Genomic DNA, 26,270 nt, shown 5'->3' on the forward strand with positions numbered 1-26,270 from the left:
ATAAGGCCATATATATGGTAAAAACCATGGCTTTTAGCTTCTACAGCACATTTCTTTGGAGGTTAATGCTTTGATGTGCAATTGCCAACTTTACTGAAAGCAAAATTACAGTACAGTTGAATAGCATTATTAGCACAGTAAAGTGGAGGCCATGGGGTGACAAAATGGTAGACTACCGGTACATTGAAACTTACAGGGGTCTTTGAGATATACAAAATTCAAGTCATTTTCTTTCTTAAAGGCTTTTTCTTTCTCAATACAGCCTCCTCAGACAGACTTGATATTCAGCATAGCATTTGTTTAGTTTTTTTCTCCATGTAAATCTATGAAACTTTTAACATGGTTCCATGGTATTAGCATATCAAAATGGCAGACTACCGGTGTAGCGAATCTGCAGGGGTCTTTCAGACATACAGCTCAAGCTATGTACTTTTCTGATGGATATGAAGAGCACAGACTCCTTAGACTTGATATTCAGCGTAGCACGCTCTTGGTTTTCCTCCGCGCACATCTACAAGACTTTTAACATAGGGCCCATTGTACTTGACCCTTCTGGATGGTAAATAAATCAATTTGTGCTGAATGCAGAAAGTGCTGTCACACGATATGAATAAAGAAACAAGGGATTTTGAGGAGAGAGGGGAGCAAAAAGGGCAAACACCCAGATGTGGGATTTATTGAATAAATAAAGAGACTAAACTTTCCCTCAAAAGACAACTGAGAGTGGAAAGACTAAGGAGAGACGAAAGACCAAGATCCGCTAGGGAAGACTGTTGCTTTATTCTGCTCTCTGCGGTATTGCCATCATAAAAGCAGCAGTGCAGATAGTGTAAAAAAATCACCTAAAACATTAAATTTGCATGTGAAAGAGAGATAAAGACCCGCTCATGAAGACAGGAATTTTGGGAGGCGTCACAACAGCCCCTCAGGCCACCGATCTAGATGTGCCGAAACCAAGCGGCAACCTCCTGTAGTTTCTCTTGAAGCCAATACGGAAGTGCCTCAAACTGCAATTCATCGACTGGCCTCTAGGGACAGGCTCCAAAAGGGAGCAGAATCTCATTGAGCCCCATGTTAAAATGGCCAACTTTAGAGCAGAATAAAACATGTTTACAGCCTGGAACAAATTGTGCTTTTGGTCTATACGGCTCATTTTGCCCTTCATGACAACTGTGAGGGGGGTGAAATTTTTTATAACTCATTCGTTTACATTAAATAAAGCCTTAAAGTTCTGCATAATTAAGGGCGTGGCCACTCCGAGTGACAGGTTGATAGCCATTTATCTGCTGTCTGTTAGTCATCGCATCACTTAAGCTCCGGCCACGTCCCGCCTTTTTGCCCATTTTCTGTTATCGAGGGAGTGACGCGCGATGACGCGCTGCCAAGATGGCAACGGCCATCTCGTCCATACTTTGCGCTTCAGAACGGCTCATCAGAATCCTATGGGTGACATCACGGACACTACGTCCATATTTTTTTACAGTCTATGGCCGAAACAAGCACATGAAGAAGAGTAAAAAAAATACCCCCCGATGTGAACCGAAGCAGCTGTGCGACGGTTGTGTGTACATAATCAACCATTTACCTCTACTCCAACTTTCAACCTTTTAAAATCGCATTTGAACGGTGCTTGCTGAAACAACACTGATTGGTCGATTAATTAATGCATTCAAATTACTTCTATAGTGCATTATACACAGAGCCATAGAGAGAGAGAGTTGCGACAACGGAAGTTCAAAATGGTTGATAGTCACGTGATTCATGTAGACCTCGAATAGTTCCAGGAAGTGCTTTGACGGATTCTAATTGATAGTCACAGTGACAGAACTGCGCTTTTTGGTAATTAATAGTCAATAAATGCATTGATTTTCAATAATTTTATTACACATCGACATGTGTATGTAGCATGAGTATGTAGTTACAGCGATGTTGTTTTTAAAATATATAATTTTTTTAATGATGAATAATCTACACAAGCAGGCTTTAATGTACAAGTTATTTTGATTAAAATGTGCTGATCATTTAAAATCTTACTGATTAAACGTCTTACCTTTTAAAAGTGCATCACAAACGGTCTGTTCTGCTGTAACTCTATGGCGCGGCTGCTACTTCCGGGAACTATTGAGAGTCTCCACGAGCCGCCATTGCTGTAAAAAAAAACGTTCCATTGGAGTCTATGGAGTTGTCGCAACTCTCTCTCTCTATGGCTCTGATTATACATAAATGCTTTAAGTAAAGTGTTACAGAATAAATCTATTCCAAAATGTGTTTAAAATACATTTATTAAGTATCCAACATATTTACTGACATATCGCTTAAGACTTACTGATTTAAATATTATAATTACATTTTATTTGCAGCACTTCTTTTATCACATAACGCACATTTCTTAATCTTAAGTCTAAATGTGTTTAATATCACTATTAGTATCGCTATATAATACCAGTCTTTAAATGCAAGATATGTAATATTACATAAATATGTAAATTTTGTATAGTATAAAATAAATGTATTTCAAATACATTTTAGTATATTTATTTTTCATTAGGTTTCCCTTTCCTGGACCACGGAGCAATGGAAGAAGGTGGCCTGGTCTGATGAATCACGTTTTCTTTTACATCATGTGGATGGCCGGGTGTGTGTGCGTCGCTTACCTGGGGAACACATGGCACCAGGATGCATTATGGGAAGAAGGCAAGCCAGCAGAGGCAGTGTGATGCTTTGGGCAATGTTCTGCTGGGAAACCTTGGGTCCTGCCATCCATGTGGATGTTACTTTGACACGTACCACCTACCTAAGCATTGTTGCAGACCTTGTACACCCTTTCATGGAAACGGTATTCCCTGGTGGCTGTGGCTCTTTCAGCAGATAATGCACTGCCACAAAGCAAAAATGGTTCAGGAATGGTTTGAGAAGCACAACAACGAGTTTGAGGTGTTGACTTGGCCTCCAAATTCCCCAGATGTCAATCCAATCGAGCATCTGTGGGATGTTCTGAACAAACAAGTCCGATCCATGGAGCCCCCACCTCGCAACTTACAGGACTTAAAGGATCTGTGGCTAACATCTCGGTGCCAGATACCACAGCACACCTTCAGGGGTCTAGTGGAGTCCATTCCTTGACGGGTCAGGCCTGTTTTGGCAGCAAAAGGGCGACCAACACAATATTAGGAAGGTGATCATAATGTTATGCCTGATTGGTGTATAGTTGTATTTATGGTTATCGTTCTTGGTGTGAACGGGCCTTTATTCACTATCATTTCCCTGTGATTTTAGGGATAAGTTATTGGTAGGGTTAGGTTTAGGGGTAGGGTTAGGACCAAAAAGTTTTGGGCAAGAATGTTGTTCCAGGATCAACAAAGCATCTAACTCGGCAAAATCAGGGGTCCCTCTGTATATTTTTTTTTTTCTTACTTTCATAATGTTTTATAGAACTTGACTCACAGTCGGCCCCAGCAAAGTCTTTCTAATGTAGGCTGAATTGCAACATTAACAGCCAATTTGTGGCCTAAAATCATTTCAGTTAGATTTCAAATTAAATTTACATCATAATAAGTCTAATTCAACTATGCCTCCAGTTACGAACCCTTATGAATAAACATGGCACAATTAAACAACAAAGCGAGCAGATTCTTTGAGAGAGAGGCAATTAACAACTTGTGGTTTACATGGCACCAAAAAGGCCACCATAAGTGTATTCCCTTGTTTGAAATTCCTCTTTTGCTTTTTTCCTCACTAGACTAGACGTATCCCGTCCGCCGGATAGCCATGGCAACCAAACAGAGACAGATTGCTTATAGTTCCTCATTCCTTCCAGGCCGTAGTGATTGATGCACTGGGCCTGACACCTGCTTGCCAGCCAACTGATGGCATTTCACACAGCTAGTAGAAAAACAGTAATTGCTTGTACCCTGTTAAGAAAGAGTCACACATTTTCTTTGAAACTATAGTCTGATTTATGATACAAGATATGCAGATAGTTTTCTGCTAAGAGATGATCAAATATTGTTAGTTACACTCTAGACCTCAAGAAAGGTTAGATATGCCATTGTCATTCCTATTGTATTGCATTACTGAGTTTCTCGCTGTAGCCTCCTAATGACCCACATTATTCACTGCACTCTGAAGAAAGTCATCAGATAAATACAAAGACAAGAAAATGAAGCAAGACCAAATGCCAGCCAAATAAAAATAGATACAGCCTTTGTGTTGTGATAAGGTATAAACGTGTTCATAAACGCAATTCATGCCGGTGGCGTTGATTTCAGAAGTGCAGACGTGAGCCAATGCCATTTCATCATTCTATGGCCAGATTTACTAAACAGGGCAAATTAGCATGAGAACCAAGCGGCAACCTCCCGCAGTTTCTCTTGAAGCCAATATGGAATTGACTTAAACTGCAATTCATCGACTGGCATCACCTGTTTTTGTCTGACCCTGCTGACCCAACGAGCATTTCACTGTCCAATGGTCATGCCTTAACTGCAATGTCTAGTATTGCATCCTTCTCATGGGCATTTAATACTTTTTGACTTTTCAGTCTGAGTTAAATCTCTTTTTTGCCTCAATTTATCTGTAAAAGAAAACATGCCTAATAATTCTGCACACCTGAATATAAGGTGATTTTCATTTCCAGCCTTCATGAACAATTATATATCACTTATACATTATTAAACAGTAAATCAATAGTAGTTATTAGGATTACTTTGGTTTGGAATTGGTCAAATGTGCCTGGAAAAAAAATATGATCAGAAAATCAACGTGCCTAATAATTCTGCACTCCCTGTATATCATTGTGCTTGTTTGATAAAGACATTTTGCGAGTCCTGTGGGCGATTCATTCCGGTTGCCGTTTTCCCACACGCTTTCAAAACAATTTCTCACATGTACTCACAGGGGAGGCGAAGCTCTTTATAATATGCAAAACTGTTATCCATCATAGCAGTGGGCCTTTACTTCCAAGTCTTCAGTGCGGCAGGCCCATAAAAACCAAACGTTCCATGAGAGAGGCTCAAAACCAGGGCAGAAAATAGCCTATTACTTATTCATTATGATGTTTTTGAATGTAAAAAACATGCAACCGTCATAAGTTGACCTCAGACAACAGTATAAAAATTTTTATAAAGCCAGTTCATGACTCCTTTAAATACTCTCCTCCCATAAATTTAGAAATAAGCTCAGCCGCAAAAATAACTGTCCACGCCTTTTCAGCTCTAATTTATAACTGCGTGTCTTAAGTAAATCCTGACTGTAGTTTTTTAACGGCAAAAGAGGGTTTGCACTGGCGCAAGCTGTTAGTAAATCTGGGCCTTGGTGTTTAAAATGGGCCCAAAACATATTCATAAACTATCAAACCATCCGGTAATTGTTCTAAACCCATTAATAATTGAGCTGAACTGAACATAACTTAGCACGCTGTCACAGGCTAGATCATTCTTTATTTGAGGTGTTGTTGGTTCATTGTGCTGCGATTCGTGATCAGAATCGGACATGTAACGTTGTGTTGGCCAGGGCTCACAAAGCCCAACGTCCCGGGGCTATGTATAGCTATTTAAACACTCAAGAACATTTATGCAATGGCTTAAATTTTCCAAGGATGCAATCAATCCATCCATCCATCCATCCATCCATCCATCCATCCATCCATCCATCCATCCATCCATCCATCCATCCATCCATCCATCCATCCATCCATCCATCCATCCATCCATCCATCCATCCATCAATCACTCAATCACTCAATCACTCAATCACTCAATCACTCAATCACTCAATCACTCAATCAATCAATCAATCAATCAATCAATCAATCAATCAATAAATCAATCAATCAATCAATCAATCAACCAATCACAACCAATTAATCAATCAACCAATCAATAAATAATTTAAGTTTGCACGGCTTAAAAATGTATTTACCAGTTATTAATATATTGAAGATGTCAAAATATGTACTTTTCCATTTTCTATCCTAGAGTGTACATGCGTTATTACATGTGGAAATCCTTACAGTAATAGTTCCGCTTGCCCTGATATCTTGCCAAGGTGAATGAGATTGTGCCACACTGATAAACGGCACTATAGCCTGCCATATAGAGACATTCAAGTGTGAAAAATGAAAGAATGACATTTGCTGGAAGCGAATAAATAGAGATACTTATCGCATGTACTGAATTGCCCCGCTATAGACCGACAGCTCCATTTTACCCACAATCCCTTCCATCTGAAGAAATTCTAAGACGTGAGGCAAACTTCGTCAGAGTTCTAGCCGAAGGGGCTCAGAGCTTCATCCGATTCGTGTCTCTGTAATATCTGAGTTGGATTTAGGATTATCAGTTTGGGATGGTGTTGCATAGTTTTGAAAATCCTTTTCCTTTGGATTTCTTGCACAGATTGACGAGCGACTTTTGGATGATGCATCGCAGCTGGAGCTGGCCTGCAGCCCGGACATCTTGAGCTTTGATTAATCAGGTAAGAACGGACAATGAAATCATTCAAATTTCCCCTTTTGCTGCAATGATGGACTGTAGAGACATTTCTAAAGCAATTAATCACGCTGATTAAAGGCATTTTAAAAATGATGATGTATAAATGGCAGCTAATTTGATGAAATATTAGTCTGCTATAAATTTGGAGCGGTTGGAACAAGCATTCATCACTAGAAGTATGCCCCATCCACAGAAGACCCCCTTTTTGTGATATAGATTCTCATATGCATTAGCCGACAATCGACGTAAGGCCAAGAGTTGCAGTCGGAAAGGGGGGGGTGACGGCCAGACAGGTGGGATGCGGCTGGGGAAGTGCTGACTGAGACGGACCAAACAAAGCCTCTAAAGCGTCCAGACAATCCTGGTCCCGACCCAGACCGTCCTGGCACACAGAAAGGCCAGCTCAGTCAGCGACGAGCCCAGTCCCGGATCCGATGAAAAGATAATTCCCCCCCTCTCAGACCACATGCGGCGTGGGGCCACTTGTGAGCGCTGACAGAGCGAGATCAAGCAGAAAGGATATGAGTGGGAAACTTCAAAACCTGCTCATGTTTCTGGGCCCGTGAAAGGATTTGTATAACACATTCACTTTTGATGGACTTTCCCATGTTCCCCCAGACAGCTCTTTTGCCGTTGACGTGTTCAAATAATGAATCTCTTATGTTTAATTTTTTTCCTCAGAGCAAGGCCGTGTTTCTAGTGGTTTTGCCGGGATGCTGGGTAATCCAGTCAGTCTCGCGCCACAGCCGAGGACAGATGGAGTACCGCTGATTCTGCAGCTGCCAGGGAAACGGGTGAGTCTTCCGAAACGGAGCGAGGGATGCTAGAGCAGACGGAGGGCAAAAGCGGACCAAGGTCAGGGTGAAACACGCAGAACTCTGTGTAAAAGCGTCATACTAACAAATACCCACAGGAAGTCAATCCGTTTGAATAGATTTGCAGCTTTTTGAATATATGCATCGAGGTGAGTTGATTTGTTCACAAACTTTGCGCAATGGCACTTCAGATCAATTTATGCTCGTTATTGGTTTCAAATTGAACAGAGGCACCGACAAAAGTATCAGATTTCTCATTTTCTGTCTTTTTCATCCACGTTTAATAGCATAATTACTGAACAATGCAGTCAAATTACCCTTTGAAGTGCCTAATCATGCGTTTCTTCTCTCGTTTCAGAAAAAGAAGCATTTTCTGATGAATCCAAAGAAATTGCTCCTACATTGTCTTCCTCGGGCGTTGAAATGGAACGTTTGTGTGTGATTCTTCTGCTTGCAAGTCAAACTTTCGTGGTGAATGCGCAATTCAATGGGTTCAACTGCGACGCCAACTTCCACAGCCGCTTCCCCTGTGAGCGAGCACTTTCTCTTTTTTGAGCGCGAGCATTTAATCGGTGACACCAATTAATTACATTTAATTCTCTCTCAACAGCTGAGCGGGACATCAGCGTGTATTGTGGAGTGCAAACCGTCACGCTGAAGATTAATTTTTGCCCGGTGCTTTTCTCTGGCTACACCGACACTGACCTGGCACTGAACGGGCGTCATGGTGATGCCCACTGCCGAGGGTTCATCAACAACAACACGTTCCCAACGGTTGTGCTGTTCAGCATCAGTCTCAGCACGCTGGAGGCGTGCGGAAACTCGCTGGTGGTAAGAAACCACCCGTTTTCACCAGTTTTAACGGCCTGCATTGCGGTAGCTGACCCATGACAGAATAATTTACTCACATTAGCCCTTAAATGACCCAGAACTTTCATTTTTAGGCTCAGTCATTAGTAAGAAAAACACATTTGTTACAGTAAATGCTAAAATACCGCTCGTGTTTGGAGAGACCATATTCTCTCTGACAATTTGGCCTTGATAAATGAAGAACATCAGCGGTGAGGTGGATTTATCTCTGATTTGGCAGAGATCCGGCATTGATAAAAGGGCTGAGGATTATGGAGGTGAAGGTGCATTAGTTTCAATCACAGTTTAGTGCCACTGTGTCTGTAGGTCTCAACGGCTCAGGGGCCCAACGCATATGGGAATCTTTCCCTGGTTCAGATTGGGAATATAGCAGGATACATTGACACTCCGGATCCCCCGACGGTCATCAGCTACCTACCGGGACTGCTTTACAAGTTCAGTTGTAGTTACCCACTGGAATATCTGGTCAACAACACACAGCTTGCTTCGTAAGTTATGTAATTCACTACTACATTGTGTCCTTTTTTTTGGAATCCATGCTAAATTATTCACAATATTTTGAGGGAAGATAAAACGGTCACAAACTGCATGTTGTAAAATATTTAGCACTTATTGTTAAGATTTAATGGGCTGAATTGGGGAGCATAATTAAATTAGTATGCACAGCGAATATGTTGTAAAACCTAATGCACGGTTGATTACAAGGACATCAGACAGTAAATCAGGAAAAATTATTACACCAGTTTTCCTTTCAGATTTAATTGGCCTGCTAAATATATTCATCGTGTTTTAATAGCTTCTTTTGTTCGAAGGTCAGCTGCTGCGATATCAGTGAAGGACAGCAACGGCACTTTTGTGAGCACGCTGAATTTACTTCTATACAACGTGAGTACATCAGTTTCATTTTTAATTAAGCGTTATATAGAGATCTATCTACATATTTTGCACTGTGCACAAAGTGCTCAGTGCATAACATATTGTAATTCTGGTTTTGAATATTATTTGAAATAATTATTTAAATAATGGAATGAAATAATGTCCAGTTCAAACTGATATGACTCAAAAATTAGTTTTACAAAATGTTGCTTATTTCTATAGCAGAGACTTCCAAAGTTTTCTTAAACAATTTATAATAATAACAACAAGAATGATTTCTTATTCTTTAAAAATCAAAAGAGAAATAAGATTGAATTTTTATTATTGCATTTTTGACAAAACAGCATTATTGTGAAACATTATTACGATTGAAAAGATCCGTTTTCTATCATTTCGATAAACTATAATTTAAAAAAGGTTGTCCGATACAATAATCCTTTATATTTGAAAGCTGATAACCGATATATTACCCGATAAATCACCTGATCACAAAAACAAAAGTTTGACCATTAAATCCATGCCCCAAGCACACAATTATAATGTTCTCATTATAATTTTATGTAGCCTATATGACAGATTTGATCTGTATTTTCCTTTTTGAAATGAGTCCAATAATATTTCAAGTGATTCAAAACCATCATGGCGAAGTGCACATCTGAAGGAAAGAATCCATTATTTATTGGCTCCAAATCTTCTTATCAGGCCCATGATATTAAAAATGATCATATATCGGCCGATACAGAAATGGTATATCATGCAACAAACAAAAAGCCATTACAGTAATGCAAAACATAAAACATTTTAATGTGAAAAATATTAAACTTCTAATTATTTATGCGCCATTTTACTGCTTTTAATTTATGCTGAGAATATAATGAGAGCCAGTGAGAATAACAGGAATGACAAAAACACCTCAGTGAAAGTCATTTGTAAGGGAAACATTCTTAGTTAAAAAACAAATCTTAATTGGTGTGCTAATTGGTGTGTTAATCCTAATAATAGGATTCATTCCATTTGTTTAATTTAAAAAGTTGGAACTGTGTTCATTTGTTACTCACAAATATTGACATCCTGGCAGATCTGCGGTAAGAGGAAGAAAAGGGACACGTCGGAAAGAACCAGTGTGGCCTCTGACTTAAAGAATATGTATATATAATATGATATTAATTTAACCCTGGTGGTCTTTTTTTTATTTCAATTTAATATACTATATTTTAGTCCGATAATGTTTTTTTATTTAATATTTTGTATTTTTTAGGGGATTTTATGGTACTAAATGATATTTATGCTGTAGTGATAATCCATTTATTCACTTTTTGAGCATAGACATGAAAATAAAATTTCCAACTTAAACTGTCGTAAATCTTGACTGTTTTAGAGTTTGATCTCTTTTCAAAGACAACACTGAGCAAATTATTGCTTAAGTGAAAAAAGTTTAAAAAAGTGAACTTAAAGTTACAGAATTTTACGTTTATTGCGTATAGCAATAAAAAATGTATAGCAATAATTTACGTATACCAATAAAAACATCAAAACACACACAGACATATATATACTTGGTAAAGGTTTTGGCACTTGCTATGTGAACACACAAAGACATGATTTGAAAAAGTTAAATGGTCCTGAAAAATAGTCACACTTGTTTTCCTCCCGGTCAAAAATGTCCACATTGGAAATGAATGGGAGATGAATTTCATCTAGTGGAAACTTTTGGTACTGCGCCCAAACAAAATCTTACTGAACGCAAATTTTTTGAGAAATCAAGCTCAAATTTGGAACACAACTTGATCAGATTCATGACTTTGATTTTCTTGCAGTTTTAGAGAAAAAATGTGTTTTTGAAAATAATAAGCCTATTTTTGGGCATTTTTCATAACAATAAACGTAAAATTCTGTAACTTTAAGTTCACTTTTTGAAACTTTTTTCACTTCAGCAATAATTTGCTCAGTGTTGTCTTTGAAAAGAGATCAAACTCTAACGCATTCAAGATTTACGACAGTTTAAGTTGGAAATTTCATTTTCATGTCTATGCTCAAAAAGTGAATAAATGGATTATCACTACAGCATAAATATCATTTAGTACCATAAAATCCCCTAAAAAATACAAAATATTAAATAAAAAAACATTATCGGACTAAAATATAGTACATTTAATTGAAATAAAAAAGACCACCAGGGTTAAATTAATATTATATTATATATACATATTCTTTAAGTCAGAGGCCACACTGGTTCTTTCCGACGTGTCCCTTTTCTTCCTCTTACCGCAGATCTGTCAGGATGTCAATATTTGTGAGTAACAAATGAACACAGTTCCAACTTTTTTTATATTAAACAAAGGGAATGAATCCTATTATTAGCATTAAAACACCAATTAACACACCAAACACACCAATTAAGATGTTTTTTAACTAAGAAAGTTTTCTTTTACTGAGCTGTTTTTATCATTCCTGTTATTCTCACTGGCTCTCATTATATTCCTAGCATAAATTAAAGGCAGTAAAACCAATACTAACATGCCGCATACATAATTTGCAGTTAAATTATTTTCACATTAAAAAAAAATATATTTTTTGCATTACTGTAATGGCTTTTTGTTTGTTTGTAGGGATGCATGATGTACCATTTCTGCATCAGCTGATTATGTTAATTTTTTATGTTATCGGCCTGATAAGAAGATTTGGCCGATCTCTTAAAGCCAATAAATAATGGATTATTTCCTTCAGATGCGCACTGTTTGCCATGTGGTTTTGAATCGCTTGAAATATGATTGGACTCATTTTATTGCTATATTTAGCTTATTTCTATATTTCTGGAGCAAATAATTTAGTGTGTGGGATCCTAACCTGTGGTGTTGAATGTTTAAGGACTCCACATACATCCAGCACCTTTCCATCCCGATGTCTGGACTTACTTTGAAGACACGAGTGTTTGCCGCCGTAAAAGCCACCAACCTAGACAGGAGGTAAAACACAGTTACTCAAGCATATCTTGGAAGAGTATCTTGGAGGCCCAACATACTGTAGATATGATACTGAATACTGATAGAGGTCAAATGTAAAATGAGACAGGCACATGGTCTTTGGACTGTCACTGCATTGTTAAAGAACTTCCCTAAATGACCTCCTCTCTTATATCTGATAGATCCAGAACTAGTTTAGCCCATTAAAGGAAGAATGCTGAGTGACTCAATGCCGGCCTTGTTTAGGACCAGCGAAGGGCGCCACTAAAATGAATGGGAAAGATTAGTATGGATCCTGAGTAGAGATAAGACACATGACTTCTATATGGAACAACAGTGGTTTGGTCGTATGGGGCGGTTTCCTATTCAAGCATCCATGTTTTAGTGACTGATTCACGCATGTCACTCTCCACAGGTGGAACGTTCTGATGGACTACTGTTACACGACTCCCTCTGGAAATCCTAATGACGAACTCCGATATGACCTTTTCTTTGGGTAATTCTTCAGATATATGGATGTGCTTGTGGGTCTATACAAGCAGAACTGAGGCTGAATGCTAAGTGTATCTTGTCTCTGGTCCAGCAGATGCGATAAGGACCCGCAGACAACGGTGTTTGAGAATGGGAAGAGCCAGATGGGCCGCTTCTCCTTTGAGGTTTTCCGCTTTGTCAAGCACAAGAACCAGAAAATGTCCACTGTCTTTCTGCACTGCGTGACCAAGTTGTGTCGCTCTGACGACTGCCCCCTGCTCTTGCCTGTAAGTATGGCTGCTTTGGGTTAAACGGGTCAACTGGTTCACCCTAAAACCTGAAATAAGATATTGAAAGAAATAATATATTGAATTTTTATTATTGCATTTTTGACTATATATATATATATATATATATATATATATATATATATATATATATATATATATTTTTTTTTTTTAAATTACTCTATTCATTTATTCGGGGTGTTTATTTCTGTTTTTTTTTAATAAAATGTGTGTATACACTACCGCCTAAAAATGTGGGATTCGTAGGATTTTTTAAAGTTTCCTATGCTCGCCAAGGTTGCATTTATTTGATCAAATATACAGTAAAACAGCATTTTTGTGAAATATTATTATGATTTAAAAAATCTGTTTTCTATTTTAATCTTTTTTAAAATGTGATTTATTCCTGTGATGGCAAAGCTGAATTTTCAGCATCATTACTCCAGTCTTCAGTGTCACATGATCCTCCAGAAATAAAAAAAGCAAACAAACACAAACAAACAAACAAAAAGGACATTACACTCATGCAAAAACAAAAAAGAAAAACTGCAAATGATTTATGCGTCATGGTAGTATTGGTTTTGCTGCCTTTAATTTATGCTGAGAATTTATTTCTGGGAAAAATATATATATAAAATGTGTGTATACACCACCGCCTAAAAATGTGGGATTCGTAGGATTTTTAAAAGTTTTTGAAAGAAGTTTCTTATGCTCACCAAAAGTCTGACCATTAAATCCATGCCCCAAGCACACAATTATAATGTTCTCATTATAATTTTATGTAGCCTATATGACAGACTTGAACTGTATTTTCCTTTTTGAAATGATTCCATATTCATATTTCAAGCGATTCAAAACCATCATGGCGAACAGTGTGCATCTGAAGGAAAGAATCCATTTAGTGGCTTTAAAGGTGCTATAAGCGATGTCACGCGTTTTTTAGGCCAAAACATTTTTTGTCACATACAGCAAACATCTCACTATACGCTAGCTGCCTGTCCCCTGAACACACTGTAAAAAAACGCGGTCTCTATAGTCAGCACAAGCTCCACAAACGGCAACAAAAACAAACTTGGGCAGTCTGGACAACGAAACATAATAAACAGTGCTCCAGCCAATAACCGACAAGAATGATTTGGGGGTGGAGGTTTGGGGTTAGTGCACGTGCACTTTTTTTTAATTTAAAAGTACATCAATTTACTCACAATGAGCGTGAAGTAGTTGGTTGAGCCATCGTTACCACAGCAGCGTTAGCACGCAAGCTACTTAAATTTTAAATGCGCGTTCATGACTGTTTCAGGAAGCAGGGACGGGAGGGTCTAGCTAGCCTCTGTTTTGTTTGACAACACTTCGAACGTCAACAAGAAGTTACTCCACCCAGGATCGCTTAGAGCACATTTAAGATATCGGCCAAATCTTCTTATCAGGCCAATAACATTAAAGGGTTAGTTCACCCAAAAATGAAAATTCTGTCATTAATTACTCACCCTCATGTCGTTCGACACCCGTAAGACCTCTGTCCATCTTCGGAACAGAAATGAAGATATTTTAGTTGAAATCTGATGGCTCTGAAAGGCCTCCATTGGCACAATGCACTTTACACTCTCAAGACCCTTAAAAGGTACTAAAGACGTCGTTACAAAGTCCATCGCACTACAGTGGTTCTAAAATAACTTTATGAATCGGCGAGAATAGTTTTTGTGCGCAAAAAAACCCTAAATAACGACTTATATAGTGATGACGATTTCAAAACAAGGCATCATGAAGCTTCGAAGCGTTATGAATCACTGAGCCGAATCATGATTCGGATCGCGTGTCAAACCGCCAAACTGCTGAAATTTGGCGATTCAAATCGCTGATTCGACTCGCTGATTCATAACGCTTCGAAGCTTCATGATGCCTTGTTTTGAAATCGTCATCACTATGTAAGTCGTTTTTTTGCGCACAAAAACTATTCTCACCAATTCATAAAGTTATTTTAGAACCACTGTAGTGAGATGGACTTTGTAACGACGTCTTTAGTACCTTTTAAGGGTCTTGAGAGTGTAAAGTGCATTGTGCCAATGGAGGCCTTTCAGAGCCATCAGATTTCAACTAAAATATCTTCATTTCTGTTCCGAAGATGGACAGAGGTCTTACGGGTGTCGAACGACATGAGGGTAAGTCATTAATGACAGAATTTTCATTTTTGGGTGAACTAACCCTTTAAAAATGAACATATATCGGCCGATACAGAAATGGTACATCATGCATCCCTACAAACAAACAAAAAGGCCATTACAGTAATGAAAACAATCTATTTATTGTGAAACTTTACTCTACTTTAATGTGAAAAATATTAAACTTCTAATTATTTATGCGTCATGTTCGTATTGATTTTACTGCCTTTAGATTATGCTAAGAATATAATGAGAGCCAGTGAGAATAACAGGAATGACAAAAACAGCTCAGTAAATGTCATGAGAATTTGTAAGGAAAACAATCTTAGTGAAAAAAACTAATCTTAAATGGTGTGTTTATTGGTGTGCTATTGGTGTGTTAATCCTAATAATAGGATTCATTCCCTTTGTTTAAAATAAAAAAGTTGGAACTGTGTTCATTTGTTACTCACAAATATTGACATCCTGACAGATCTGCGGTAAGAGGAAGAAAAGGGACACGTCGGAAAGAACCGGTGTGGCCTCTGACAACGCAGTCATGACCGCCGGACCCATCATCACCAGAAGTGGTACGATATGAACTATAATGTAGTGTTTCTGTAGCTCATGATGCTGACAATATTGTGACGTGCATGATTCACAGAGAAACTGCTAAAAAGTAAACTTTTAGTACACTCCAAGTTGGATAAAAGCATGCAGTGTTAACATTGTATCTCAACTCTCAAAGTGAGCCTGCTTTGAGACATTATTTAGCACTTTAAATTAGCCTTTGGGCAATAAGTGTTCCATCTCACTAAAACAATTTCCCTCTGTCCACAGATGAGACTCCCACCAATAATTCCCAACTAGGTAAGGCTTCCGTTTTCCTCCACTTTAGCCCTTTTAAAAGGGAGCTAAATCCATCTATCTCAGAGCTGTAGCCTTTCTGATGGAGGATAAAAGCAAGTTTTACTCCCTCCTGGAAATATAGAGGAATGTTTTTTTTTTTCTCAAAGGATGTAGCGGCTTAAAACCATGACCAAAATAATGATGAGTTGGAGGGTTTCCAACAGTGAGAAGTTAATAGAGGGTAGAAGCAAGTGGTGTTATCAAGAAATGAACAAGAGGATTGAAAGAAAGAGTGTGTGATAAGAGTTTGAACGGTGGGTTACATATTGTATGAAGTCTTCCTAACACTGTGTGTGTGTGTGTGTGTGTTTCAGCACAGTTAAACGGGCCTCCATTCAAAATCAATTCAGTGACGAGTGCCATGATTTCTGCCATTGCAATCCTCGGCGTTATGAGCATGTGTTTCTTCATCCTGTCTCTGTCACTGCTGAGGGGGAAACAGACGCCACCAACACCTCTGTCAGGAACCCACAACCCAGCGTTCAGCTAAACGCACACACACGGCTGTTCGTTCATCTAAACAATACAACAATACCTGTGTCCGGAGCTCTTCAGTTACACACAATCATGCAGTACAGGGAAATAATCTCTTTTTTTAAGATCTTTTATCTACACACATTTGCCTATTTTTGGTTACAAGGCATCAACACAGCTGCTCTCATTCCTGTAACTTTACACAAAACACAATCCTAAACCATTAGAGGTTGAATTTGAAATGATTCTCACACACAAATAAACAGGAATAACGCACTTAAAAGGTGCACTCAGTAATTTTTGTCCTCATTACACATAAAACATCATTTTGACAAAATCACATGAGATTTCAGTTATATAGGTAGTTCAAACTAATTTAGGGGTTGCCATGTTGAGATCACATGACAAGCTACTACTGACTTTATGGCTGATAATGCATTACAATTGCATTGGTAACTGAAAACAATTGATTTTGCGTAAATCTGCATCCACAACACCAGGTGTTAGTATAAATATAAAAAGATTTGCTCAACATAAACAAAAATTACCAAGCGCACTTTTAGGCCCCAAAGATTACTGCAAGTGGCACTATAGTTAAACCCGCCCACTTTTACGACTCTTTCGGGTTGACTACTGTCATGGCGATTTAAAGTGATAGTTCACCCAAAAATGAAAGTTCTGTCAATTTACCCTCAAGTTGTTCCACGCCTGTATGAATTTCTTTCTTCTGCTGAACACAAAAGATGATATTTTGACAAATGTTAGTAACCAAACAGTTAATGGGCCGTTTTTCCACTGTTGGGCCAGTGCGAGCCAGGGCTTTCAACGGGCCGGGCTGGGCTAATAGGCTCAGACCTGTAGCACCAAGCCCAAAACCACGCTGCGTTTCCATCATCAGGCTCAAAAATCTGAAGCACGTCACTAAAACCCGCCCTAACACGCCTTTCTGGAACAAAACCACACAAACCCATCATTTCACCAACAAACGGAAGTTTTATCAGAAAACCAATCAGAAAGAAAACATTGGAAACTAGCGAGATCGCAAAACCAACATGATAAAAGCGTCCGTTTGTTGGCATTTTTGTAGTTTACTTAAAGGGTTCCTTCAGCGATGTAGCATTACGCTTTGTATCAGTAGAAACCGGTAGTATATTCGAATTATCGTACTTTCCCCCCTCATATCCCCCTGAGACGAGAGAATTATGCATTTTATTTCTGAAAAAAATCCACAGATGACGCAAATATCGTCATTTTGCGTCATCTGAGGATTTTTTGGCCAGAGGCTAGAGACTACAGCCAGTAGAAGGAGCTCGTTCCGCATGTTTTTAACCCGCCCGTAGGGGAAAGATCTCACTCACAGAATGTAAATGCCTACGGCGGCTCGGATCGGGCATTCATAATGGAGTGTTGCGGAGCAAAGTGAGTGTTTCAACTTTTCAATGAATTCCTATGAAGGTTAAGCTTCCATAGGCGTGATCTGATAACGCGCCAGACTGGACACGCGCCGTGAATGACAGCCACGCTTCGCTCTGCTCAGCTCTTCTCGTGATGAATGTGTAGCGTAGTTTGTATGTTCAGGGAAGAAGGAGGATGACTGCCACGCACACATAACAAAACGTAAACAAAACACAGCTTAAAATCCAGGCCTGGTCCTCTTTCCTCCTTCACTGGAGTCGCTCATCCTTATATGCCTCTGTGCTCCCTCATGAGAGGACTCAAGACCGGTGTGCCTCGCAGTTGACGCTCATTCGCAATCACGCACACCGATCTCGCTCGCTCCTCCCATGTCTCTCGCTGGTCCACCTTGCCACATACCCTCAACACCCCTTGTAGGCCGGGGAGTACCCCCCCCTAATCTCTGCACTTGGGGATATGGGCCGATGAGACAAGAGAACGGGAGACGGAGACCCCCAGAGCGACCGGACGAGAGAGTGAAGAGAGGAAGGAAAAAAAAATTCTGCTCCGGTTCCCGGACACACTGCCGCTCAGTCCTCAGCCAGCTGAGAGGCTCTTCCTCGCGGTGCCATGCGATGGTACTGGACGCTCGGTGGACGGCTCGATCCTCCTCCGCCCCCCTGGCGGCCGGCAGTGGCTCCTCCAATTGAGGGAGCCAGCAGCAAGTCCCGTGCTCACTGCTCCTCCCCGAAATGGTGGACGGCAGCAGGCTCCGGCTCACAGCGAGCGCCGGCGACTCCTCCGCTCCCCCTCGGACGGCAGCCACCCCACCTCGACCCAGGGGCACGGCAGCGAGCTCTCCGTCCCACCGGATCTTCAGTCGCTCCAGCACCACCACCTCGGGCAGCCACTCACGGTCCTCATCCATCCACGCTGCCCGACCTCCTCAGCACCGCGATCCCCCTCAGCAGCGAGGGCTCTTTGACAGCATGTCTCTCCTTCCTCACGGGTTTCGGCACCAATGTTTGTTCGTATGGGAAGAAGGAGACGGGAAGCGGCGAACGTTCAAGAGACTTTAATAAAATAATACACACAAAATGAGCCCCTCACAGACGACTGCCGCGTACACACATAACAAAACGTAAACAAAACACTAATTCAAATCCAGGCCTGGTCCTCTCTCCTTATATGCCTCCGTGCTCCCTCTTGAGAGGACTCGAGACCGGTGTGCCTCGCAGCTGACACTCATTCTCAATCACGCACACCGATCTCACTCGCTCCTCCTATGTCTCTCGCTCGTCCACTTCGCCACAGAATGAAATCTGGCTCCTGCTGCGTTTGTGACGTGACTTTCGTTCGGCTCACTCACACTTTATTGAAAAGACACATTCAGTTTTTAATTGTAGTGTTTATTCTCTAACTGAACGAAATGATTGTATTACTATGAAAATCAAAACGACGGTGGGGGCGGTGTCATGGTGGGCAAGTGATAACCAGTGGACATGGCTTTTGGTAGTGGCCTCGTTGGGCAGTGAAGCAAGTGCATTCTGGGAGTTGTTGTCTTTCTTCCACATGAGACAAAAATACATTTTGTGTCTTTTCTCGGTCTAGAAGGCACCAAATTCAAAAATAATTTCACATTTCTACTACATAAATGACCCAGTTTAAATACACATTCATCTTCCCAGCGCTGATCATTATGAATTAATTTGCATCAAGATTGCTCATTAGTCCCACAGAAATAAAGTGGTATTTACCGTTATGTCACGAAAGAAAGAGGACATATTATTCAGTCACGTCTTTTTTTGTTTATTTGTAGTCGCAGGGCAGTATGTTTACGTCACATTTAGAAAGAATGATAATTTCTATAAATTTTACACCAAAAATACAATCGACCTGAGGAGCTTTAGCACTCTCTCCAGTGACAGTCCCAATACAGTTATATTTACAGTCAGTGAAACAGAGGAAGCTCCTGAAAAGGAAAAAAAAGTTTTTGTATTTGAGAAAGTGAAATTATTTAAAAAGTCTTTAAAAGTCTTTAATGCTGATGTTAGCTGGCATGTAAAATCATCCGCGGTGCTGCCGTCTCCAGACTCAGATAAACATTCCCACTCCTCAAGGCCAAGCTGGCCCGCTTTGGACCAAGGTATTCGGAGGGCCAATAAACCCTGGCCGTTGGCCCAGAGGAAGCAACGACGAGGCCCGATTAAGCCCCAGAAGTGACAGTGGAAATGCGACTGGCCCTGGCACACACTAACACTCCCACTTTTGGCCCAACAGTGGAAACATAGTATGGAAGTCAGTGTGACCCATCAACTGTTTGGTTACCCATATTCCTCAAAATATGAAGAATCTGAATAAATTTACTTGTGTAAAGTATATTTCTGGCCTTAAAGGGATTTTTCAGATAATTTACTCATCCTAGTGTCGCTCCTAACCTGTATGATTTTCTACTATTTGTGGAACAAAGATATTTTGAAGAATAGATCAATTGTTTTTTCCCATAATATTAACATCAATGCAGTCCAATGTTGTTGTTTTGGACCCCATGAGCAAAAACAGTTGAAATGTTCAAGACAGAATCTTCATTTTTGGGTGAACTATCCCCCAGTTTATTTTGTACTTTTAGTCATGACTGTCAATCACTACACGATCTAGAAAACATACCTGAACCACCAAACTGATACACTGATCGTAGTGTAAACACAAACACGAATAGAGATTTTTTAACACACTTTATTTAATTGCACTTGTAAATGAACTGATCAAAAGAGCAGCAAACTGTTTTATACATGTATTTAATTTGAAATGTCAATTTATCCGGATCTGTTGGCGCAGTGTAACGTAAAGTTAATACCTCAGCCCCTCGCTTCATTATTGCAGGGTTTAAGATCAGTTACATGAAGAACATAAGCTGAGGTATCTAATAGACCTGCCTAACACAAATTTCTAGTTCAGTGAGAATATTAGAGGCTATAGGATGGAATGTGAGGAGTCCATTCATCACAACGGCACAAAGGATCATGGGACACCAGCGAATCCAAGTGCATAACTCTCTGCAATAATTAGTTTGAGTTACAAGAGCTGAGAGAGAGACCATAGGGAACGAATTTAATTAAGTCGAACAGCAACCTTGATGTGATTGAGGTGGATGCAAAGACTATTTAAGATATTTTTAGTTTTAATTAATTGTATTTGTTTTAACTCATTAGTATTCATATGTCTCTGTGATACCCACTGAAAAGTAATGAGTCTTAGCAGTTAGTTTTCTCATACTCTAATATCCAGTGTTAGTTATTCTTTTTTTATTTTATTAAAGATATTTGAATGAAATTGTCCAAGATAATTTAATTAAATGTAACAACCCATGTTATTATCCCCCGAACACACAGTTGTATTACTTTGTAGGTTTTTCTTTCCCAGTTGTTAACAATAAAGTCAATTCAGATGTGCTTCTGAATATTTAGTTTGAAGATGTTGCTGTTATAATTACAAAACAGACAGGGATCACAATCCATTCGATGCTGTCATGTTGAAGAAAGCAAGCTTTTACAGCTCTTCACAATGATCGTAATCATCATGACGCCAGCTCAACAAAGAGCCTGTATTCATATAAGGCTTTTGATGACTTCCATGCTTATTATTTTTGACATCAGTGGAAAATATGAATGGCATGGTGAATGAATGGCCCAATTTAATGTGAAGAATTCAAAGGTAAAAACTGTCAGCAAACAATATATGTGTCCCTGACCACAAAACCATAAGGGTAAATCTTTTGAAAATGAGATGTATACATCATCTGAAAGCTGAATAAATAAGCTTTCCACTGATGTATGGTTTGTAGGTTTGATAGGACAATATTAGGCCGAGAAACAAGTATTTGAAAATCTGAGAGTGCAAAAATCTAAATATTGAGAGAATCGCCTTTAAAGTTGTCCAAATGAAGTCCTTAGCAATGCATCTTACTACTACTAATATTTTATATATATTTCTGGTAGTAAATTTACAAAATGTCTTCATGGAACATGATCTTTACTTAATATCCTAATGATTTATGGCATAAAAGATGTATTGTTGGCTATTCCCACAAATATACCCGTGCGACTTATGACTGGTTTATATATTTATATACTGTATATATATACTCTTAGGTCACTTTCAAATCAAAAGAGCTAATCCTTATATTCTATGCTGACACTCAACCCTTCTTTAAGGCAGATGAGGATATTCATGTCAGGAACAAAGGTGGATTTTTATTTAAGACGTGCATCCTTGTATATCACTATGGAAACCAGCATTGACACAAATACCATAATAGCCTTACATAAAGCACACTGGCGGTAATATGGTACAGTGATGGTTTCATACGGAAATATCATTATACTTTTATACTACCTGAATGATCACAATGGTATTGGTAAAATATGTTGAAATATATATGAATTTATTACAATTTATTAAATATAAAATTGTATATGTATACACATTTTATTTTATATATAAACTTCAGTCTTTGGTGTCACATGATCATTCAGAAATCCTTCTAATATGCTGATGTGGTGCTCAAGAAACATTTTGTATTATTTTCAATGTTGAAAGCAGTTGTTCTGTGGAAACTGATATTTCTTTTTCAGAATTCTTTGATACGTTCAAAACAACAGCATTTATTTGAAATAGAAATCTTTTGTAACATTATAAATGTCTTTACTGTCACTTTTGATCCATTTAATGCATTCTTGCTGAATAAAAGCATTAAGAAAAAAAAATATTACTCGCATGAAGCTTTTGTAGCAGTAGTGTATTGTATTTATTGCAAAAATAAATGATAGGCCTATATTGTGTTATATTATAAAGGAGGCTACAAATTTAAGTTTCGCCAATTAAAAGTTCCCAATATTCCAACACAAAGGCCCTGTAGCCTAATGAGGATTATGATCTAAAGATATTCTTGTGATTTGAAGGACAGTTCTGGCAGTGAAAGTTGCCAGATCTCCGTGTAGCATCATATTAACTAGTAGATGCCAATAAGAAATCTGTTTTGAAGGGAGAAATAACACTGCTGGCATCTGACAGGGGCAGGGGTCATGCTTAAGCTGTATTAAATCCATCTGTGATTCTCCACAGATTCTCCTGAGATTTATTTGGATCTATGGCTCATCGCACGGAGAAAGAAAAGAATAACGCTGAAACAAAGTGCTTAGCTTGCAGCTTAAAGCAGAGCCCTCTCATTACAGAATAATCCACTGACCTTCTCACACCACTTAACAGTGTTTACACGCAGTGGTTGCCCTTTAATCAAACGTGCCCTTCTTTTGGACCTCTTGATATATAGGATAACAGATTTATTCTACTCGGACATGTGTATAAGGAATGTGTGACGGGTCCCCCCCCCCCCCCCCATAAAAAAGAGAGCAGAGTCTTAACGAAAAAAAAACTCCCACAATTCAAATTTTCCACATGGCAATAGTTGGTCCAGCTTGTAAATCTCCCCAATCTTGTCATCTCGCTCTCTTTCAGCAACCTGGCGCCTATGTAGGAAGCACATTTAAGAAACAGAGAGAGGCAGTGAGAGAAAAGTGAGTTGAGTGAGTTAATTTGGCTTTCCAGTAAGCTGACATGTGTGACAAAATTTAATGTACACTCACCTAAAGGATTATTAGGAACCCCATACTAATACTGTGTTTGACCCCCTTTCGCCTTCAGAACTGCCTTAATTCTACGTGGCATTGATTCAACAAGGTGCTGAAAGCATTCTTTAGAAATGTTGGCCCATATTGATAGGATAGCATCTTGCAGTTGATGGAGATTTGTGGGATGCACATCCAGGGCACGAAGCTCCCGTTCCCCCACATCCCAAAGATGCTCTATTGGGTTGAGATCTGGTGACTGTGGGGGCCATTTTAGAACAGTGAACTCATTGTCATGTTCAAGAAACCATGTGGCATTTAAACGATGCCCAATTGGCACTAAGGGGGCTAAAGTGTGCCAAGAAAACATCCCCCACACCATTACACCACCACCACCAGCCTGCACAGTGGTAACAAGGCATGATGGTTCCATGTTCTCATTCTGTTTACGCCAAATTCTGACTCTACCATCTGAATGTCTCAACAGAAATCAAGACTCATCAGACCAGGCAATATTTTTCCAGTCTTCAACTGTCCAATTTTGGTGAGCTTGTGCAAATTGTAGCCTCTTTTTTCTATTTGTAGTGGAGATGAGTGGTACCCGGTGGGGTCTTCTGCTGTTGTAGCCCATCTGCCTCAAGGTTGAGCGTGTTGTGTCTTCACAAATGCTTTGCTGCATACCTCGGTTGTAACGAGAGGTTATTTCAGTCAAAGTTGCTCTTTTATCAGCTTGAATCAGTCGGCCCATTCTCCTCTGACCTCTAGCATCAACAGGCATTTTCACCCACAGGACTGCCGCATACCCTTTTCACACCATTCTTTGTAAACCCTAGAAAAGGTTGTGCGTGAAAATCCCAGTAACTGAGCAGATTGTGAAATACTCAGACCGGCCCGTCTGGCACCAACAACCATGCCACGCTCAAAATTCCTTAAATCACCTTTCTTTCCCTTTCTACATTCAGTTTGGAGTTCAGGAGATTGTCTTGACCAGGACCACACCCCTAAATGCATTGAAGCATCTGCCATGTGATTGGTTGATTAGATAATTGCATTAATGAGAAATTGAACAGGTGTTCCAATAATCCTTTAGGTGAGTGTATTTCGACACATTACGCTTCAATTTCGGCCAAAAGAAACGTGTCAAAAGTAACTTGTAAGTCTTTTTCACTCCCATATGGCCAGACGCATCATGCGCTATAACGTCTATAACATTAGTTGCTGGATAGTCTGAGGAATTACAATTTGCACCATGGGATCGCCCATTGCAAACTCTGCGGCGCCCATTTCCGAACCAGCAATCCTTCATCTAGGTCAGTGGTCGCCAACCCGTCGATCACGATCGACTGGTAGATCTTTGCCACTGTCCGGGTAGATCCCGAAAAGAAAAGATAAAAAAAAGTATAAAAAATAGGCCTACATCACACCCTATTAATGTTCAGTTTTGCAGTCATCTGTATTTCTTAATCCAAGTGCTGTATTTATTTTCAATAAAGTGACGAATGAGATAAGAGACGAGGACCGGTAAGATAACTGTCGCAAACGTCAATATACAGGTAAAACACTATCCAGGTGACTGTCAAGTTAGAATGGCGGAGGCTGCACGAAAGAAGGGTAAAACATACCATTTCCATCAAGAATGGGAACAGCAATTTATTTTTACCATGGTAAAAAATAATTGTGTATGCATGTTGTGCCACCAAAAACAAGCATTATGTAAAAGAGGGAATCTGGAGCGGCACCACAATACCAACCATCCGAAATTTAAGGACAGCTACCCGCCAAAGAGCGCGATCCGTGCAAAGAAAGTTGACGAGCTTAAATCCGAGTTGAAGGCCCAGCAATCATTTTTTACTAAATCTGCTGATCAAAATAAGGCCGCTACTGAAGCATCATTTCGTATAAGCCACCTTCTGGCTAAAAACAAAAAACCTTTGAAATATTCAAAGAAGCAATGGCCATTACCGCAGAGACCATTTTCAAAGATTTTAAAAATAAAGACGACATTAATGCCTCTCTCCGTGCTGTACCTCTCGGTCCTTCATCAGTGACAAGGAGGGTCGAGTCACTGTCAGAGGACGTGGATCGACAGGTGTTAAAGGACTTGTCACTTTGTGAATATTTTTCACTGGAGTTCGATGAATCTCTGGATGCAGTGGACACAGCTCAGCTTGTTGTTTTTGTCAGAATGGTTTTCCAGGATTTTACAACAAAAGAGGACTTCCTCACTCTTTTGCACTTAAAGGAGAGAACGCGAGGTGAGGATATGTACAATGAGTTTAAAAAATATGTAAGAGAAAATGATATCCCCATTCATAAACTGGTATCAATTACCACCGACGGAGCACCGGCGCCGGTGGTGTGCGCTCTGGTTTTATAGCACTGTGCCGTAATGACTTCAAGAATTATCATTGTGTGATTCACCGGCAGGCCTTGGCAGGGAAAGTCGTGGAATTTCTCACGTAATGTCACTGTTGGTCAAACTGATAAACTTGATACAAGCAAAAGCACTTCAGCGTCGCTTATTCAAGGCGTTCCTGGATGCGCTCGATGCCGCGTATGGAGATCTACTACTTCATGCTGATGTGTGGTGGTTGAGCCGCGGGAAAGTGCTGCAGCGGTTTGTTGACTTACTGCCTGAGATAAAGACTTTTCTGTCTGCAAGAAACGAGGAGCACAAGGAAGATGATGCGTGGCTGCTGGACCTGGGGTTTCTGACAGACTTGACCGCAAAGCTGAATACACTCAACAACGAGCTCCAGGGAAAAGACCGACACCTGCCCCACATTATCAGCGCAGTGAACGCTTTTAAGTCTAAGCTCGATGTTTGGATCACGCATCTAAAAAACGGGAGGCTAACACACCTTCCCAACCTGGAAAAAATGTCACAGAGCATTAAAGACAAGGATGTTTTTCACCCTGAGAAATACTGTGCTCACCTGCACAAAGTTGCAACAGAG

At 39.7% G+C, this 26,270-nt stretch overlaps 1 protein-coding gene across 1 annotated transcript; it reads left to right on the plus strand.

The window, feature by feature from the left end:
- Positions 1-7,726: 7,726 nt before the first annotated feature.
- zpld1a (zona pellucida-like domain containing 1a) lies at positions 7,727-16,307 on the plus strand (the record flags this gene model as incomplete). The annotated part of the gene is made up of 10 exons (XM_079804428.1): positions 7,727-7,832; positions 7,914-8,134; positions 8,480-8,661; positions 8,986-9,058; positions 11,918-12,015; positions 12,428-12,508; positions 12,599-12,770; positions 15,402-15,498; positions 15,749-15,778; positions 16,132-16,307. 10 exons carry the CDS (start codon positions 7,727-7,729, stop codon positions 16,305-16,307), a joined length of 1,236 nt encoding a protein of 411 aa, XP_079660554.1.
- Between the last annotated feature and the right edge of the window lie 9,963 nt (positions 16,308-26,270).

The sequence above is a fragment of the Gobio gobio genome (genome assembly GCF_949357685.1).
Source record: "Gobio gobio genome assembly, chromosome: 22".
Classification (NCBI taxonomy): Eukaryota; Metazoa; Chordata; class Actinopteri; order Cypriniformes; family Gobionidae; genus Gobio; species Gobio gobio.